The following is a 21,497-nucleotide window of genomic DNA, read 5'->3' as shown; positions in this document are numbered from 1 at the left end:
AAGGGACCTCAAAGGTCCTCTAGTCTGACCTCCACCCTACTTGCCATGCAGGAAGACATATACAACCCAAGCAAGCTCAACAAATAGCCATTCAGCCTCAGTTCCACAGACCTCTAGAGAAGGAGACTCACTCCACCAGACTCCTTAAATGTCAGGGAACATGTCCCAATGGAAGCATCAGCAGCAGACACCAGCAGAGTGAGTAGGGAAGGATGAGCTGCCGCTCCAGGTGCCAAGCACTTTCCCCTGGGAGATGTAGGGCTGTTGGAAACTGGCATCCCTGAAACATCCCTGAGCAGTTGCCAAGGCGTTGCAAAGTATGAGTGGCTCCAAGAAAGGAGGGAGAGGGAGAGGGAAGAAAAGGCAATGGGGACCCATGGGGATAGCACAGAGACCTGGAGGCGGGGGAGACCACCTCCCAAAGGCCATCTAGTCTGACCCCTTCTGCTAGGGAGGAAAGCACACAATTCAAGCCTGGTCACCCAGCCTCTGTTTTACAGAACTCTAGAGAAGGAGACTCCGCCAAACTCCCAGGAATTCTATGTAAGACTTGGAAGGGACCTCAGAGGTCATCTAGTCTGACCCCTTGTGCTAGGCTGAAAGACACACAATCCAAGGCCCTCCAACAGATGATCATCCAGCCTTTGATTTAAAGAGCTCCAGAGATGGAGACTCCACCAAAGAAATCTATATCACATTCGGAAGGGATCTCAAAGGTCATCTAGTCTGACCCCTTTTGCCAGGCAGAAAGACACACAGTCCAAGCCTGCCCAGGAGATAGCAATCCGGCCACGGTTTCACAGCCTTTTAGAAAAGAGATTCCACCAGGCTCCAAGAAGGTCTATATGAGATTTGGAAGGGGCCTCAAAGGGCTTCTAGTCTGGCCCCTTTTGCTAGGCAGAAAGACACACAATCCAAATCTCCTCCACTTTGATTTAAAGAGCTGTGTGTGTGTGGTGGAGGCTCCTTCTTTGGAAGCTTTTAAGCAGAGGCTGGATGGCCATCTGTCAGGGGTGATTTGAATGCAACATTCCTGCTTCTTGGCAGAATGGGGTTGGACTGGATGATGGCCCAGGAGGTCTCTTCCAACTCTTTGATTCTATGATGGAAACTCCACCAAACTCAAAAGAAGTCTATATTACTTTGGGAAGGGATCCCAAAAAGTCATCTAGTCTGACCTCCTCCCCTTCTTGCCATGCAGGAAGATGGACAATCCCAGCCTGCCCAAGAAATAGCCATTCAGCCACAGACCTCTAGACAAGGAGACTCCCTCCACCAGACTCCCGGGAAGTCTATATGACAGTGTTTCTCAACCTGGGGGTCGGGACCCCGGGAGGGGTCACGAGAGGGTTTCAGAGGGGTCGCCAAAGACCATTAGAAGACACATATTTCTGATGGTCTTAAGAATCCTTTTGGCATAGTCGTTTGGGTTCACAGTGTTCTTTAGATGTAGGTGAACTACATCTCCCCTAAATCACTGTCAGTTCATCCAAAATCCCTCCAGTATTTCCTGTTGGTTATGGGGGTTCTGTGTGGGACGTTTGGCCCATTTCTATCAGTGGTGTGATTCAGAGCGCTCTTTGATTGTAGGTGAACGATAAATCCCAGCAGCAACTCCCAAATGTCAAGCTTTCCCCAAATTCCACCAGTGTTCACATTTGGGCATATTGAGTATCCGTGCCAAGTTTGATCCAGATCTATTATTGTTTGAATCCATAGTGCTCTCTGGATGTAGGTGAACTACAACTCCAAAACTCAAGGTCAATGCCTACCAAACACTTCCAGTATTTTCTCTTGGTCATGGGAGTTCTGTGCGCCAAGTTTTGTCCAATTCCATCATTGGTGGGGTTCAGAATGCTCTTTGATTGTAGGTGAACTATAAATCACAGTAACTACAACTCCCAAATGGCAAAATCAAATCCAACCCCACCAGTATTGAAATTTGGCATATTGGGTAAGGTCAGGTAAAAGTTTTCCCCTGACATTAAGTCCAGTCATGTCCAAGACTGGGAGTTGGTGCTCAATTTCTACTCCGAAGAGCTGGTGTTGTCCATAGACACCTCCAAAGCCAACATGACTGCATGGAGCTCAGTTATTGGGTATTTGTGCCAAATTTGGTCTAGTGAATGAAAATTCATCTTGCATTTCAGATATTTCTATTATGATTCATAACAGTAACACAATTACTATTAGGAAGTAGCAATGATAATAATTTTTGGTTGGGGGGTCACCACAACATGGGGCACTGTTTTAAGGGGTCACGGCATTAGGAAGGTTGAGAAACACTGCTATATGAGGTTTGGAAGGGACTCTAAATACCATCTAGTGTGCCCCCCTCCCCTTTCTCCTTCTTGCCATGTTGGAATATACAATCCAGTCGGGCAGGCCCCGCCCCTTTGGTGTCATAGAGACGCCGACGTCACCCAGGCCACGCCCCCTTGGTGACGCCATTTCTGCCAGGAAGGAGAAGAAGCAGAAGGTGAGGATTTGGGACTCTCTCTCTCTCTCCCTCCGCCTTCACCTTCCCATCCCGTTCTCAGCACAGGTTTCAAACTCTGAGCCTTCTGTTTTGATTTTAATATGTACTAGTTGTCCCCTGCCACGCATTGCTGTGGCCCAATGGGGGTTCTGTGTGGGAGGTTTGGCCCAATTCCTTCATTGGTGGCGTTCAGAATGCTCTGTGATTGTAGGTGAACTATAAATCCCAGCAACTACAACTCCCAAATGTCAAGCTTCTATTTCCCCCAAACTCCACCTGTGTTTACATTTGGGCATATTGAGTATTCGTGTAGAGTTTGGTCCAGATCCATCATTGTTTGTGTCCACAGTGATCTCTGGATGTAGGTGAACTACAACTCCAAAACCAAAGGACACTGCCCACCAAACCCTCCCAGTATTTTCTGTTGGTCATGGGAGAGCTGTTTGCCAAGTTTGGTTCAATTCCATAATTGGTGGGGTTCAGAATGTTCTTTGATTGTAGGTGAGCTATAAATCCCAGCAACTACAACTCCCAAATGTCAAGCTTCTATTTCCCCCAAACTCCGCCTGTGTTTACATTTGGGCATATTGAGTATTCGTGTAGAGTTTGGTCCAGATCCATCATTGTTTGTGTCCACAGTGATCTCAGAAGGGGAGAGAGGTGAACTACAACTCCAAAACCAAAGGACACTGCCCACCAAACCCTCCCAGTATTTTCTGTTGATCATGGGAGTTTTATGTGCCAAGTTTGGTTCAATTCCATAATTGGTGGGGTTCAGGATGCTCTTTGATTGTAGGTGAGCTATAAATCCCAGCAACTACAACTCCCAAATGTCAAGCTTCTATTTCCCCCAAACTCCACCTGTGTTTACATTTGGGCATATTGAGTATTCGTGTAGAGTTTGGTCCAGATCCATCATTGTTTGTGTCCACAGTGATCTCTGGATGTAGGTGAACTACAACTCCAAAACCAAAGGACACTGCCCACCAAACCCTCCCAGTATTTTCTGTTGGTCATGGGAGAACTATGTGCCAAGTTTGGTTCAATTCCATAATTGGTGGGGTTCAGAATGTTCTTTGATTGTAGGTGAGCTATAAATCCCAGCAACTACAACTCCCAAATGTCAAGCTTCTATTTCCCCCAAACTCCACCTGTGTTTACATTTGGGCATATTGAGTATTCGTGTAGAGTTTGGTCCAGATCCAACATTGTTTGTGTCCACAGGGATCTCTGGATGTAGGTGAACTACAACTCCAAAACCAAAGGACACTGCCCACCAAACCCTCCCAGTATTTTCTGTTGGTCATGGGAGTTTTATGTGCCAAGTTTGGTTCAATTCCATAATTGGTGGGGTTCAGAATGTTCTTTGATTGTAGGTGAGCTATAAATCCCAGCAACTACAACTCCCAAATGACAAAATCATTTTTTGAGTGAAGGACATACATTGGGTTGTTAGGTGTCTTGTGTCCAAATTTGGTGTCTCTTCGTCCAGTGGTTTTTGAGTTCTGTTAATCCCACGAACGAACATTACATTTTTATTTATATAGATTATGTAGAAACACGTTTCACTGTGCGTCCTTTTCGTCTGTGTATTTTATGGAGTTTTTATATTGTTTACAATGTGTTTGAGTTCTGCTCTTTACTTAATAAGGCGATCCCTCATTACGTTAATCTCACAAACGAACATTACATTTTTATTTATATACTAGCTTATTAGAGAAAGTGGGTAATGGCGGTTCTGTATGCCAAGTTTGGTCTTTATTGGTCATGGGATAACGGCTGCATTGTTTTCAGGAAGTGAGTGAAGGTACTTGAAGGTACTATATCCTCTAAACAGCAGCTGGATATAGAGTGGGTCATGGGGGCTCTGTGTGCCAAGTTTGGTCTTTATCAGTCATTGGATGAGGGTCGCAGTGGTTTCAGTAAGTGAGTGAATGTACTGCAAGTCCCATCATCCATGATCCACCCTCCTCCAAATGTAGATAGGGTCATGGGGGCTCTGTATACCAAGTTTGGTCTTGATCAGTCATTGGTTCAGGGTCACAGTGGTTTCACAAAGTAAGTTTAGGTACTGCAAGTCCCATCATCCATGGTCCATCCGCCTCCAATCTGCACTAGTATGTAGAGTGGGTCATGGGGGCTCTGTGTGCCAAGTTTGGTCTTGATTGGACATTAGATGAGGGTTGCAGCAGTCTTGGGAAGGGAGTGGAGGTACTTGAAGTCCCATCATCCATGGTCTGTCCTCCTCGAAAGCGCACCAGGATGTAGAGTGGGTCATGGGGACTCTGTGTGCCAAGTTTGGTCTTGATCAGTCATTGGTGAGGGTCTCAGGAAGTGAGTGAAGTGACTGCAAGTCCCATCATCCATTGTCAAATTCTTCCAAGCCGCACCAGGATGTAGAGTGGGTCATGCCGGCTCTCTGTGTAAATTGTGGTTCTGATCCATCATTGTTGGCAGTTGTAATGGTCTTAGGAAGTACTTACTTATTTACTTAGGCGATCCCTCGTTGGACGAGTAAGATGGTCTTCCTTGATGACTATTTTTGTGGGTTTGTAGGTGGCTGTGGAGCCCTATTCTTGACCTGCATCTTCTCCCACAGTGAAGGCATTGGTTTCCAGGTGGAAGGCGGTCCCGGTCAGGGTTGGCTTGACGAGCCTTCCTCCTGGCACGTTTCTCTCTTTCACCCTCCACTCGTGCCTCCTCGAATCCTGCAGCACTGCTGGTCACAGCTGACCTCCAGCTGGAGCAGTCAAGGGCCAGGGCTTCCCAGTTCTCAGTGTCTATGCCAGAGTTTGTTATTAGATTCTTGTGGGTTTTTTCGGGCTATAGGGCCATGTTCTAGAGACATTTCTCCTGACGTTTCGCCTGCATCTATGGCAAGCATCCTCAGAGGTAGTGAGATAGCCCGAAAAAACCACAAGAACCTATTGATTCCAGCCATGAAAGCCTTCGACAATATAGTTGTTATTATTCTTGTGTTGTCGAAGGCCTTCATGGCCGGAATCACTGGGTTCCTGTGAGTGTTTTCAGGCTGTATGGCGAACATGTTCCTGCAGCACTCTCTCCTGACGTTTTGCCTGCTTTCCTTCGTGTAGCTGAGACTGGAGGAAAAAACAGCATGTTCTCAAGCATCTAATACAATTATGCAATATAATAAACCTGAACATGGTGGAGATTGGAGGTCCCAAGTACATGTCAACATTTTTTTTTTTTAAAAAAAGCAAGAAAGCATAATCTCTCCTGTACTAATCAGAAGAGATAATAATTATAACAATTAAAAAAAGAAACTAAAAATAATGTATTGTCGAAGGCTTTCATGGCTGGAATCACTAGGTTCTTGTGGGTTTTTTCGGGCTATAGGGCCATGTTCTAGAGGCATTCTCTCCTGACGTTTCGCCTGCATCTATGGCAAGCATCCTCAGAGGTAGTGAGGTCTGTTGGAATTAGGACAATGGGTTTATATATCTGTGGAATGGCTGGGGTGGGGCAAAGAGCTCTTCTCTGCTGGAGCTAGGTGTGAATGTTTCAACTGACCACCTTCATTAGCATTTGAAGGCCTGCCTGAGCCTGGGAAAATCTTTTGTTGAGAGGTGTTAAGATGTGCCTGGTTGTTTCCTCTCTGCTATTTTGCTGTTGTAATTTTAGAGTTTTTTAATACTGGTAGCCAGATTTTGTTCATTTTCATGGTCTCTTCCTTTTTGTTGAAATTGTCCACATGCTTGTGGAATTCAATGGCTTCTCTGTGTAGTCTGACATGGTGGTTGTTGCTAATGCTAATGAAGGTGGTCAGTTGAAATATTCACACCTAGCTCCAGCAGAGAAGAGCTCTTTGCCCCACCCCAGCCATTCCACAGATATATAAACCAATTGTCCTAATTCCAACAGACCTCACTACCTCTGAGGATGCTTGCCATAGATGCAGGCGAAACGTCAGGAGAGAATGCCTCTAGAACATGGCCATATAGCCGGGAAAAACCTACAACAATCCAATATAAATATTATATTATATTACAAGCCCAGTGCAGGAGACAAGAAGGACAGCTCCTTTCACAAGGGGGAAGGGGTTGAAGGAGGGAAAACCCTTTCCCCCTATTTTCCTGTCATTTCCTCCCCCCCCCCCCCATGTTCTCAGAAAAGACAGTAAACACAAGACCCAGACCTTGGCCTATGTAAGCCACATCGAGTCCTTCGGGAGATGCTAGCGGGGTACAAATAAAGTTATAATAATAATAATCACCTCTCACCAAAAGATTGCCCCGGGCACTGCCAGGCCTTCAAATGCTAATGAAGGTGGTCAGTTGAAACATTCACACCTAGTTCCAGCAGAGAAGAGCTCTTTGCCCCACCCCAGCCATTCCACAGATACATAAACCCATTTTCCTATTTCCAACAGACCTCACTACCTCTGAGGATGCTTGCCATAGATGCAGGCGAAACGTCAGGAGAAATGCCTCTAGAACATGGCCCTATAGCCCGAAAAAACCCACAGGAACCTAAACTAAAAATAGACAGCAACTTCTCCCCATACCTACACAGGCATCAAAACTGCAGGAATCTTTCCCAGCTTTCTGACATATCCTTAAAATGATTTTGATAAGGCAATGGCATACGTTGCATTATTTGAATTCAGACTTTTTTTCCAGATTTATCCAGCTATTTACAAAGGCTTTTGGCCAATAATTGGCTTTTAAAACCAAATATTTTAAAGTCATTGCATTTGACATGTCTTGAGCCAGCAAACTGCATGCAGTACTGTAAATAAAAGCCTTATCTTCTGTATCAGTAGCATACAATATACTGTATTATTACTGTTAGGTGGTGAATGTTTTCATCTCCCTTCTCACTAAGCAGATTCTGCAGTCTAATCCTAGCAGGACTGTGAAGGCATCTACAGCAGTGGTTCTCAACCTTCCTAATGTCACGACCCCTTAATACACTTCCTCGTGTTATGGTGACCCCCCAACCATAAAATTATTTTTGTTGCTACTTCATAACTGTCATTTTGCTGCTGTTGTGAATATCTGGTATGCACGATGTACGTTCATTCGCTGGGCCAAATTTGGCACAAATACCCAATATATCCAAATCTGGATACTGGTGGGGTTGGTGGGGGGGATTGAGTTTATCCCGTGGGAGTTGTAGTTGCTGGGATTTATAGTTCACCTACAATCAAAGAGCATTCTGAACTCCACTCATGATGGAATTGAACCAAACTTGGCACACATAACTTCCATGACCAACAGAAAATACTGGAAGGGTTTGGTGGGCATTGACCTTGAGTTTTGGAGTTGTAGTTCACCTACATCCAGAGAGCACTGTAGAGTCAAATGATGATGGATCTGGACCAAACTTGGCATGAATATTCCATATGACCGAATTCTCAGTATGCCCAAATGAGAACACTGGTGGAGTTTGGGGAAAACAGACCTTGACATTTGGGAGTTGTAGTTGCTGGGATTTATAGTTCACTTACCATCAAAGAGCATTCATTGGAATTGGGCCAAACATCCCACACAGAACCCCCATGACCAACAGATAATACTGTTATCTGATGGTCATTGGTGACCCCTCTGACACCCCCTCACGACCCCTCCAGGGGTCCCAACCCCCAGGTTGAGAAACACTGCTCTACAGGATATCATTGGCTCAGTGAGGTCACAGTGCACTACTTACTCTTAAAGGTTAGTTGCCTCTGCAGGTATCTGAGGGTTGAGGTATCTGCAGGTATCTGAGGGTTTTACCTGCTGCATCTTCAGAGGTTCAGTTGGTGGTCAAGCGAGTGGGGTGTGCAGAATATCTGTGGGATCTCCAGGGTCAGAGGAAAGAAGCCTTGTTTGTGCCAAGGAATTGTGAATGTTGCAGCCTTGGGGCCCACTCCCCACACCCAACCCGCATTCTCTCCCTGTCCACTCATAGAATCATAGAAGCAAAGAGTTGGAAGAGACCTCCTGGGCCATCCAGTCCAACCCCATTCTGCCAAGAAGCAGGAATATTGCATTCAAATCACCCCTGACAGATGGCCAGCCAGCCTCTGTTTAAAAGCTTCCAAAGAAGGAGCCTCCACCACACTCCGGGGCAGAGAGTTCCACTGCTGAACGGCTCTCACAGTCAGGAAGTTCTTCCTCATGTTCACTGCCCCGGAGTGTGGTGGAGGCTCCTTCTTTGGAAGCTTTTAAACAGAGGCTGGATGGCCATCTGTCAGGGGTGATTTGAATGCAATATTCCTGCTTCTTGGCAGGGGGTTGGACTGGATGATGGCCCATGAGTTCTCTTCCAACTCTATGATTCTAGGGAGGAGGGAGCAAGCTTGTTTTCTGCTGCCCTGGAGACTAGGGCAAGGAACAATGGCTTCAAACTACGGGAAAGGAAATTGCACTTGAATATTAGGAAGAACTTCCTGACTGTAAGAGCTGTTCAGCAGTGGAACTCTCTGCCCCAGAGTGTGGTGGAGGCTCCTTCTTTGGAGGCTTTTAAACAGAGGCTGGATGGCCATCTGTTGGGGGTGCTTTGAATGTGATTTCCCTGCTGCTTGGCAGAATGGAGTTGTCATCTACCAGGCAGAGGGCCTTCTTGAGTGTGGCCCCTTATTTATGGAATGCCTTGCCTGTTGAAACTCGAACCATCCGAGACCTACTTGCTTTTCGGAAAGCCTGTAAAACCTTTCTCTTCCGACAAGCTTTCGGCGGGTGAATAACTCGGGGCGATGTTGACAGATTAGAGAGATGGGCCAAAACTAACAAAATGAAGTTCAACAGTGACAAATGCAAGATACTCCACTTTGGCAGAAAAAATGAAATGCAAAGATACAGAATGGGGGACAATGCCTGGCTCGTGAGCAGTACGTGTGAAAAAGATCTTGGAGTCCTCGTGGACAACAAGTTAAACATGAGCCAACAATGTGATGTGGCGGCAAAAAAAGCCAATGGGATTTTGGCCTGCATCAAGAGGAGCATAGTGTCTAGATCTAGGGAAGTAATGCTACCCCTCTATTCTGCTTTGGTTAGACCACATCTGGAATATTGTGTCCAATTCTGGGCACCACAATTCAAGAGAGATATTGACAAGCTGGAATGTGTCCAGAGGAGGGCGACTAAAATGATCAAGGGTCTGGAGAACAAGCCCTATGAGGAGCGGCTTAAGGAGCTGGGCATGTTTAGCCTGAAGAAGAGAAGGCTGAGAGGAGATATGATAGCCATGTATAAATATGTGAGAGGAAGCCACAGGGAGGAGGAGGGAGCAAGCTTGTTTTCTGCTTCCCTGGAGACTAGGACGCGGAACAATGGCTTCAAACTACAAGAGAGGAGATTCCATCTGAACATGAGGAAGAACTTCCTGACTGTGAGAGCCGTTCAGCAGTGGAACTCTCTGCCCCGGAGTGTGGTGGAGGCTCCTTCTTTGGAAGCTTTTAAGCAGAGGCTGGATGGCCATTTGTCAGGGGTGATTTGAATGCAATATTCCTGCTTCTTGGCAGATTGGGGTTGGACTGGATGATGGCCCATGAGGTCTCTTCCAACTCTTTGATTCTATGATTCTATTTCCCGCTTCTTACTGTTATTTTAAAGCAAATTGTATTGTTTTAATCTACTTATGTAAACCGCTCCAAGCCAAATGGGAGTGGCGGTATACAAGTCAAATAAATAAATAAATTGTACAACTATATCCTATGTTACAACTTGGAAGTTAGTCGCGAAAAAACCTCCATGATTTCATGGGCAAAAAGATCTGTGGAGAAGTAAAGATTTCGAGATTTGGGAAAACCTGTGGAACAAAGGCTTCAAATTTACAGTGGCAACTTCAATTAGGGACAACTTACATAAGATGTTCTGCAGATGTTATCTATCTCCAGCTCTCCTGGCCAAAATAGATACCACACAATCAGGATCCTGATGGAGGTGCAAAATTAAGAAAGGGACCTGTCTTTGATGTGTGGTGGTCTTGTGAATTGGTGCAGGTCTGCTGGAAAATTTATTTATTTATTTATTTACTTTGCTTCTATACCACTGTATCTCAAGCCCGAAGGCGACTCACAGCGGTTCACAAACAGTAAAAACAGTAGAAACAGCAGTGGTTCCATACAACTTATAACAATTGACTTAACACATTATCCATAAATTACCAATAAGCCATTACAATGCACAATTATTACAAAAAACAACCGTACCCAATCTTCTCATCATCCAAGCGTAGTCCAGGTTCGTCGTCCATTGTTCCATTCCTATGTTCCATTACCAGATTGCACTAAATTACTCAAACGCCTGCACAAACATCCAGGTTTTCACCTTTTTGCGGAATACCATTAGAGATGGTGCTAGTCTAATGTCCATAGGAAGGGCGTTCCACAGCCGAGGAGCCACCACCGAGAAGGCCCTATCTCTCGTCCCCGCCAGCCGAGCTTGAGAAGCAGGCGGGATCGAGAGCAGGGTCTCCCCGGAAGATCTCAAAGTCCTGGTGGGTTCATAGGCAGAGATGCGGTCAGATAGGTAGCTTGGGCCGGAACCGTTTAGGGCTTTAAAGGCCAACGCCAGCACTTTGAATTGAGCCCGGTAGCAGATCGGTAGCCAGTGGAGTTGGCGCAACAGGGGGGTTGTATGCTCCCTGCGCTCCGCTCCTGTTAAAATCATGGCTGCCGAGCGTTGGACTAGTTGGAGCTTCCGAGCTGTCTTCAAAGGCAACCCCACGTAGAGAGCGTTGCAGTAGTCTAAACGGGATGTAACCAGAGCGTGGACTACCGTGGCCAAGTCAGATTTCCCAAGGTACGGGCGCAGCTGGTGCACAAGCTTTAGCTGTGCGAATGCTCCCCTGGTCACCGCCGAAACCTGGGGTTCCAGGCTCAGCGATGAGTCCAGGGTCACACCCAAGCTGCGAACCTGCGTCTTCAGGGGGAGTGCGGCCCCATCCAACACAGGCTGTAACCCTATGCCCTGTTCGGCCTTGCGACTGACCAGGGGTACCTCTGTCTTGTCTGGATTCAATTTCAATTTGTTCGCCCTCATCCAGACCGTCACAGCGGCCAGGCACCGGTTCGGGACCTCGACAGCCTCCTTAGTAGCAGGTGGGAAGGAGTGACAGAGTTGGACATCATCCGCGTACAGATGACACCGTACCCCGAAACTCCGGATGATCTCCCCCAGCGAAAAGAATCATAAAGGGAAAAAACAAAATGTTCCACAACAAATTAAAAAAAAAAAAAAAAACCACGCCGTGTTCACCTTCAGTCTGCTAGCACGTAGCCAGTTCGAAAGAGCTTCCAGACATAAGGTGAAATTGTCTGGTATTGACGTTGCTCCCGGCTCCAAGCGCAGAAGGAGTTGGGTATCGTCCGCATATTGCTAACAGTCCAGGCCAAAACTCCGAACCAAACTAGCAAGGGGTCTAACGTAGATGTTATAGTGCACCTTGGGGGACCCCACAAAAGAGGGGGGATCTATCGGAGACTTGATCCATGTACTCCACGCACTGACTCCAGTTCCGGAGAAATGAGTTGAACCAATTAAGGGCCTGACCGCGAACTCCGGACATGGCAAGACGGTGAATCATTAGATCGTAATCAGTTATATAGAGCAGTGTTTCTTAACCTGGGGGTCGGGACCCCTGGAGGGGTCGCGAGGGGGTGTCAGAGGGGTCACCAAAGACCACCAGAAAATGCAATATTTTCTGTTGGTCATGGAGGTTCTGTGTGGGAGGTTTGGCCCAGTTCAGTTGTTGGTAGGGTTCAGAATGCTCTTTGATTGTAGGTGAACTATAAATCCCAGCAACTACAACTTCCAAATGTCAAGGTCTATTTCCCCCAAACTCCACCAGTGTTCATATTTGTGTATATTGAGAATTCGTGCCAAGTTTGGTCCAGATCCATCATTGTTTGAGTCCACAGTGCTCTGTGGATGTAGGTGAACTACAACTCCCAAAACTCAAGGTCAATGCCCACCAAACCCTTCCAGTATTTTTGTTGGTCATGGGAGTTCTGTGTGCCAAGTTTGATTCAATTCCATTGTTGGTGGAATTCAGAATGTTCTTTGATTGTAGGTGAACTATAAATCCCAGCAACTACAACTCCCAAATGCCAAGGTCTATTGTCCCCAAACTCCACCAGTGTTCATATTTGGGCATATTGAGAATTCGTGCCAGTTTGGTCCAGATCTATCATTGTTTGAGTTTACAGTGCACTCTGGATGTAGGTGAACTACAACTCCCAAAAATACATCATGTATCTCAGATATTTACATTACAATTCATAATAATAGCCAAATTACAATTATGAAGTTGCAACAAAAATAATTTTATGGTTTGGGGGTCACCATAACATGAGGAAGGGTATTAAGGGGTCGCGGCATTAGGAAGGTTGAGAACCACTGATATAGAGCCTTCGATGAACAGCATCACAGCACAAGGAGGAATATACACTCTACATGACTTCCTTATATACAATTCTATATAATTACACATAGCAATCTCTGATTGGTTCCCAACTCATTAACTTCACTCAGACCCAGGATTACATCATTCACAATCACCTGGACTAGGCCAGAACACATTCCCCAAATGAAGTTCTATATACAGTTAATGCATGACTCAGCATTTCCAATAGAAGCCTATTAGTAGTGCAGGACTCAGCTATATTACATTACAATACATTGTAAATCCTGACAATATATATATCACCAACCAGTGATCCAACATCCATCCGTGTGTGTGTGTGTGTGTGTGAGCGTGCGTGTGTGCCTACACTGCCATATAATCCAGTCCTAAGTAGATAATCTGGATTTTACATGGCAATGTGGAAGGGGTGACTTTGGGTGCATCCCTCCCAAGAAAGGGAGGGAAAGAAGTAAAGGAAGGAGAAGGAAGGGAAGTAGAGAAAGGGAGGGAGGGAGGGAAGGAAGGAGGGAGGGAAGGAGGGGGTTGGACCGGATGACCTTTAGGGCTCCCTTCCAACTGGTTGACCATCTGTTGCGAGAGCTTTGATGGTGTCTTCCTTTACTGCCAAATGAGGTTGGGCTGGATGGTCTTTGGGGCTCCTTTCCAAGCAATGTCAGTTTTGTGTGTCCCTATTACCCCCATCATGGCACCTTCCTCCTTCCCTTGTGATGTGGTTGTGTGTGTGTGGGAGATAGAGAGTTAGAGTGTATGCACATTGCTGCTGCTGCTGCTTCCGAACTCTCATTCTGTGTCCTCAGCGTGAGGGTGGGTGGGTGTTGTTGTCTTCTTCCTTTTTTGAATTTAAAGGTGTTTTGTGGGGGCTTTTCTCAGTGATGATCACTCCTTGGATTGTGAGGAGTTTTGTTGGCAAATTTGGGGTCATTTGGCCCCGTAGTTTTTTTGTTTTTAAGGTACTCATTATGCACGGAGCATTTTTATATACATAAATATAGATTATAAGCACAGTGCAGGAGGCAAGATGGAACTGCCTTCATTGCCCCTCTTTTCACTCTGATCTCTGAAAATCGTGGATTTTTTGAAAGAAACTGGAAGCTCGCTTTGGCTTACTTGACATGAGGTCTGAAGAAATAAAAGAGAAGAGGAATTAATTGAGCTAGAAATATAAAGGGTTAAATAAAAGGTCTACAAACTGCGTGAGGTGAAATGATGGAAGTCAATGTAGTGCAGTGGTTTCTCCACCTTCCTAATGGTGTGACCCCTTAATACAGCCCCCCATGTTGTGGTGACCCCCAACCATAATATTGTTTTCATTGCTCCTTCATAACAGTCATTTTACTACTGTTATAAATCATAAATATCTGATATGCAGGAGGCATTTTCATTCACTGGACCAAACTGGGTACAAATACCCAATACACCCAAATGTGAATGCTAGTGGGGTTGGGCGAGGATTGATTGTGTAATTTGGGAGTTGTAGTTGCTAGGATTTATAGTTCACTTATAATCAAAGAGCATTCCGAACTCCACCAGCGATGGATTTGAACCAAACTTGGCTCCCATGACCAATGGAAAGCATTGGAAGGGTTTGATGGGCATTGACCTTGAGTTTGGGAGTTGTAGTTCACCCATATCCAGAGAGCACTGTGGACTCATGCCATGGTGGATCTGGACCAAACTTGGCATGAATACTCAATATGCCCAAATGTGAACACTGGTGGAGTCCGGGGAAAATAGATCTTGACATTTGGGAGTTGTAGTTGCTGGGATTTATAGTTCATTACAATCAAAGAACATTCTGAACTCCACCAACAATAGAATTGGCTCAAACTTCCCATATGGAATCCCCATGACCATCAGAAAATACTGTGTTTTCTTATGATCTTTGGCGACCCCTCTGACACCCCCTCGCGACCCCCTCAGGGGTCCCGACCCCCAGGTTGAGAAACACCGATGTAGCGGGTAGGTTGTGGGGTTGCGGTACTGTGGGTGGTGGGTTGTCTTTGTATATAGATATTATATATCAGTAAATAATTTACATTGTCTGATAAAATCTTTAAAAATATCTAAATGCCCCCCTCTTTCCTCCTTTTAAAGGCTTTTAAAAACCTATCTATGCAATCTAGCTTATGGAGAGGCAGAGGAGTAATATCCTTTTGCATATATCCTCAGGTTGGTCTACCTCAGCCCGCTGGACATGGCATGCTATTTTATTTCAATGTACTGTGTTTAATTTGTATGACTCCTTGTGTTACATTATGTTTACTTAATTTAATTCTCAGCTAATTTTTGGTTGGTTTTATAAGTTATATTGAGACCATTTATTCCTTGTTTACGTCTTTATTGCTACGCAGCTCTTCTTGGCATTGAATGTTTGCCATTTTTGTTATTTCCTGGAAACCACTTTAGTAGAAGCACTTTAGTAGAACCAAGAACACTGCACACCGCACACTGCACTTATTTTATAATCCTACATTGATTCCTCCCGCCACATCAGCACTTTTAATCCTGTACCCACTACTCTGGCCGGCCCAGTTTTAATAGTGTCTCGTTGTACTGTTATTGTTATTGTTTATTTTGCTTTGTTGTTGTTCATTCGTTCAGTCGTCTCCGACTCTTCGTGACCTCATGGACCAGCCCACGCCAGAGCTCCCTGTCGGCCGTCACCACCCCCAGCTCCTTCAAGGTCAGTCCAGTCACTTCAAGGATGCCATCCATCCATCTTGCCCTTGGTCGGCCCCTCTTCCTTTTGCCTTCCACTTTCCCCAGCATCATTGTCTTCTCTAGGCTTTGCTGTCTCCTCATGATGTGGCCAAAGTACTTCAGCTTTGTCTCTAGTATCTTTCCCTCCAGTGAGCAGTCGGGCTTTCTTTCCTGGAGGATGGACTGGTTGGATCTTCTCGCAGTCCAAGGCACTCTCAGCACTTTCCTCCAACACCACAGCTCAAAAGCATCTCTCTTCCTTGGCTCAGCCTTCCCTAAGGTCCAGCTCTCACATCCGTAGGTTACTACAGGGAATACCATGGCTTTGACTAGGCAATGGATCTTGGTTGCCAGTCTGATGTCTCTACTCTTTACTATTTTATTGAGATTGGACATTGCTCTCCTCCCAAGAAGTAAGCGTCTTCTGATTTCCTGGCCACAGTTTGCATCTGCAGTCATCTTTGCACCTAGAAATACAAAGTCTGTCACGGCCTCCACGGTTTCTCCCTCTATTTTCCAGTTGTCAATCATTCTTGTTGCCATAATCTTGGTTTTTTTGACGTTTAGCTGCAACCCGGCTTTTGCGCTTTCCTCTTTCACCTTGATTAGAAGGCTCCTCAGCTCCTCCTCGCTTTCGGCCATCAGAGTGGTGTCATCTGCATATCTGAGGTTGTTAATGTTTCTTCCAGCAATTTTCACCCCAGCTTTGCATTCATCCAGCCCCGCACATCCTCGCATGATGTGTTCTGCATACACGTTAAAAAGGTTGGGTGAGAGGATGCAGCCTTGCCGGACGCCTTTCCCAATCTTGAACCAGTCTGTTGTTCCGTGGTCAGTTCTGACTGTTGCTACTTGGTCCTTGTACAGATTCCTCAGGAGAGAGGGAAGGGGGCTTAACTGTTTTTAATTTGCTTTAGGTACTGTATTGTTGTACTGTGTTTTTGGGGCTTCGGCCTATGTAAGCCGCATCGAATCCTTCGGGAGATGCTAGCGGGGTACAAATAAAGTTAATAATTAATAATAAAAGAACGAAGAAAGAGGGGCCAGGGGACAGTTCCACCTTGTCTCCTGTGCTATTCTAATAATATGTTATAATATAATATATTGTATATACATATAATATTTATAATATTGTAATGTAATGCAATATAATACTAGTAATTGTTTTTAAATGCATAATGATTTTGTATTCTGTATATCTAAACTGTTGTAACCCGCTCTGAGTCGCCTAAGGGCTGAGAAGAGCGGTATACAAATAAAATAAATAAATAAATAAATAATAATAACCACCCTGAGTCCCCTCGGGGGGAGAGGGCGGGTTATAAGTAAAATTATTATTATTAGTAGTAGTATTATTAGAATTAGTATTATATGTATACCCTGCTTTATCTTGCCAAAGGGAGATAAATATTAGGCATCACCCTTTTTTCCTTCTACCATTAATTCTCTATTCTTTCCTTTCCTTTTTTCTTTCTGGATTCTTTCCCTTGTTTAAGAATCAGTGGTTGCCTTTGTTGGCATATGTGTATGTCCTTGAGACCCTGATGTCTGCATTTCTTGGTATTCCCATTTTCAACATGACCCATGAAGGGAAAAGGGGAAAATCTTGCAGGTAAAGAAGGTTTCTGTCTTTCATCACTGATCTTTTGCTTCTTTCTTCACCAGGGAAATGAGGATTCTATGGAGCCAACTCTTGGGTTAATATAGGAAGACGGAAGAAATAATCTCAAGGTGATGATCTTGCCGATTCCTGACTTCACTTACAGATAAGAAAGGGAAAAAAGTAGTGCCAAGTATCTGTACTGCAATTCAACACACATATCACTGTTGACATGGAGGAGAAAGCATTTAAATGCCTGGAGTGTGGAAAGAGTTTTACTCAGAGGGATCATCTGCAGCAACATGAAAAGACCCACACTGGGAAGAAGCCCTATAAGTGTCTGGAGTGTGGACAGAGCTTCAGTTATCGTTCATATCTACATAGACATCAAAGAACACATACTGGGGAGAAACCCTATGCATGCTTGGAGTGTGGAAAGAGCTTCACTGAGAATAGAAGTCTATGTGTGCATGAAAGGACTCATACTGGGGAGAAACCCTATAAATGCCTGGAGTGTGGAAACAGCTTCACTCATAGTTCAAATCTACGTAGACATCAAAAGACCCACATTGGGGAGAAACCCTATAAGTGTCTGGAGTGTGGACAGAGCTTCAGTCATCATTCATATCTACATAGACATCAAAGAACACATACTGGGGAGAAACCCTATAAATGCCTGGAGTGTGGAAAGAGCTTCACTAATAATTCAAATCTACATGTGCATAAAAGGACTCACACTGGGGAGAAACCCTATAAATGCCTGGAATGTGGACACAGCTTCACTCATAGTTCACATCTACAAAGACATCAAAGGACCCACATTGGGGAGAAACCCTATAAGTGTCTGGAGTGTGGACAGAGCTTCAGTCATCATTCATATCTACATAGACATCAAAGAACACATACTGGGGAGAAACCCTATAAATGCCTGGAGTGTGGAAAGAGCTTCACTAATAATTCAAATCTACATGTGCATAAAAGGACTCACACTGGGGAGAAACCCTATAAATGCCTGGAATGTGGACACAGCTTCACTCATAGTTCACATCTACAAAGACATCAAAGGACCCACACTGGGGAGAAGCCCTCTAAGTGTCTGGAGTGTGGACAGAGCTTCAGTCGTCATTCATATCTACATAGACATCAAAGAACACATACTGGGGAGAAACCCTATGCATGCTTGGAGTGTGGAAAGAGCTTCACTGAGAATGGAAGTCTACGTGTGCATGAAAGGACTCACACTGGGGAGAAACCCTATAAATGCCTGGAGTGTGGACAGAGCTTCAGTAACAATGGAAATCTACGTAAACATCAAAGGACTCACACTGGGGAAAAACCCTTTAAATGCCTGAAGTGTGGACAGAGCTTCATTGATACTTCAAGTCTACATAGACATCAAAGAACTCACACTGGGGAGAAACCTTATACATGCCTGGACTGTGGGCAGAGCTTCACTCAGGGTTCAAGACTGCGTTTACATCAAAGGACTCACACTGGGGAGAAACCCTATAAATGCCTGGAGTGTAGTCAGAGCTTCACTCAGGGTTCAAGTCTGCGTTCACATCAAAGGACTCACACTCGGGAGAAACCCTATAAATGCCTGGAGTGTGGAAAGACCTTCAGTAATAATTCAAATCTACATGTGCATAAAAGGACTCACACTGGGGAGAAACCCTATAAATGCCTGGAGTGTGGACAGAGCTTCAATAACAATGGAAATCTACGTACACATCAAAGGACTCACACTGGGTAGAAGCCCTATAAATGCCTGGAGTGTGGCAAGAGCTTCATTCACAGTGGACATCTACGTAGACATCAAAGGACTCACACTGGGTAGAAACCCTATAAATGCCTGGATTGTGGACGACGCTTCACTCGAATGTGCCTGGAATGTGGACAGAGCTTCACTTGGGGTTCAAATCTGCATTCACATTAAAGGATTCACACTGGGGAGAAAGCTGATACCTGCCTGGAGTGAGGAAAGAGTTTTACTGAGAGTGAACTTCTACATTCACATCAAATTACTCACATTGGGGAGAAACCCTATAAATGCCTGGATTGTGGACGACACTTCACTCGTAATTCAAGTCTATGTTCGCATTAAAGGACCCACACTAGGGAGAAACAATGAATGGAGTGTGGAAAGAGCTTCTCTGAGAGTTCAAAGCTACATAGACATCGAATTCAAATTGGAAAGAGCAGTAGTATTTGACCCCAGAGAGACTCCCTAAAACAGAACTTTGCCAACTTTTCATGTTGGTGACACTTTTTTTAGACATGCATCCTTTTGCAATGGATGTATGATTAAATGATTTTCGGAACGGTCCCAGATTACAAGTATGGATGACATGATTTTAATAGTGATTATAATGTTTATATGTTTTAAGGTGCATTTTTCTTCAAATTTTTAGTTTCTTAAATTTTAACTTAAATGTATTTGTTGTTCTGAAAGACATCAAATAGTTGCCATTTGTAAAGCCGCCTTGAGTCCCCTTCAGGGTAGAGAAAGGCGGGATAGAAATAGAGTAAACAAATAAATACAACATGACACTGCCAAACCCCCCACCCATAACTTCCGGTGCCACCTAAGGAAGGAAGGAAGGAAGGAAGGAAGGAAGGAAGGAAGGAAGGAAGGAAGGAAGGAAGGAAGGAAGGAAAGAAGTTGTGTGAAACTAATGTTACAAAAAAAAAACCCACTCTTATCCTGCATTAATAAATTCCCTTTGTGACAACCCTGAAATCTAGTTTTTATCTTCTTTTCTAGATCCATTCCATAACTACACATGCCATAATGGGTTTTTTTGTTCTGTCCCCACCTTATATCTTTTCCAAATCACTAATAGACTTAGACTCTAATGGGATGTCTATGGAAAACTTTATTAATTCTATCTTTTCTATTCCATAAATACGCATGCCAGCCAAACCTTAGGTGATATCCCTCCAGATTGAATAAAGCTCGATTTTCTACTCTTACCCCTTCCTTTAGCCAGCTGAAGCCTAGTGCTTTGTAATAATACCTAACTCATTTTGAAAGCATTGTGCTTCCAGACTCTAACGGAAGTGGAGAAAGGGAGCCTTGGATTGCGGCTCTGGAGACCAGGGGCTGAATCTCCGCTTGGCCACGAAGTCCACTGGGTGACCTTGGCTGTGTCACGCTCTCTCGGCCTCAGAACAAAGCCAGGGCAAGCAGATTTTGAACAATGTATTGTCGAAGGCTTTCAAGGCCGGAATCACTGGGTTGTTGTGGGTTTCCTAATCTTGCCCCTTCCTTTAGCCAGCTGAAGCCCCCCAATTCGTATTCATACTTAAGCCCCTCTCTCTTGGGCATCTCTTAGGTTCTTGTAAGCAATGCTAGCTTTTTTCCCATTCCATATAAATTTAGTCAAATCCTTCCTCCAAGGTTTGAAAGGTCTCCTTTAAATATTAGTAGATTTTGGAATAAAACAGCATTTTGAGTAAGATCATCATGTTTATCACCGCTATTCTCCCCACCCAAGTTAATTGAATACTTTTGCCATCTTTCCAAATTTTCTTCAATCTCCTTCCACATTTTTTCATAATTATTTTGAAAGAAGTAATTGTCAGAACATGGTTTAAATGCAGTGAAATATTGTCATAGTTTAAACTGTGTGATGAAGCAATACAATGTAAGATTTAAAAGCATAGAGCTATGATGGATTCCTAGAGCGTAACTTTGGAGAGTTCCGGTGACGTAGTTACATTCCCAAAGATCTGATAACTATGTTCTCTTGCTTCCAATGATGTACGGCTAGGTGAATGGATGTGTTTTCTTTACTTCTGTAAATAGTATATAATTTGTAGTTTAGTATTTGGGAGAACAGGGAGACACCTGTTCTACCCTACAACCACTGTCTTGTGGGGTTCCTCAGGGTTCAATACTGTCTCCCATGTTGTTCAACATCTACATGAAGCCGCTGGGAGAGATCATCCGGAGTTTCGGGGTACGATATCTGTACGCGGATGATGTGCAACTCTGTCACTCCTTTCCACCTTCTTCTAAGGAGGCTGTTCAGGTCCTGAACCGGTGCTTGGCCGCTGTAACGGTCTGGATGAGGGCGAAGAATTTGAAATTGAATCCAGGCAAGACAGAGGTACTCCTGGTCAGTCGTAAGGCCGAACAGGGCATAGGGTTACAGCCTGTGCTGGACGGGGTTACACTCCCCCTGAAGACGCAGGTTCGCAGCTTGGGTGTGACCCTGGACTCATCGCTGAGCCTGGAACCCCAGGTTTCAGCGGTGATCAGGGGAGCATTCGCACAATTAAAACTTGTGCGCCAGCTGCGCCTGTACCTTGGGAAGTCTGACTTGGCCACGGTAGTCC

At 44.8% G+C, this 21,497-nt stretch overlaps 1 protein-coding gene across 1 annotated transcript; it reads left to right on the top strand.

The window, feature by feature from the left end:
* The first annotated feature begins 2,442 nt into the window (after window positions 1-2,442).
* LOC132761667 (zinc finger protein 420-like) lies at window positions 2,443-21,319 on the top strand. The gene is made up of 2 exons (XM_067473239.1): window positions 2,443-2,479; window positions 17,222-21,319. The coding sequence occupies exon 2, from the start codon at window positions 17,389-17,391 to the stop codon at window positions 18,907-18,909; it is 1,521 nt and encodes a 506-aa protein (XP_067329340.1). The 5' UTR covers window positions 2,443-2,479; window positions 17,222-17,388; the 3' UTR covers window positions 18,910-21,319.
* The last annotated feature ends 178 nt before the right edge of the window (window positions 21,320-21,497 follow it).

This window comes from Anolis sagrei, chromosome 1 (assembly GCF_037176765.1).
Source record: "Anolis sagrei isolate rAnoSag1 chromosome 1, rAnoSag1.mat, whole genome shotgun sequence".
Taxonomy (NCBI): domain Eukaryota; kingdom Metazoa; phylum Chordata; class Lepidosauria; order Squamata; family Dactyloidae; genus Anolis; species Anolis sagrei.
The sequence above is the reverse complement of the archived record's forward strand: the minus strand, read 5'-3'. Positions and strand labels throughout refer to the sequence as shown.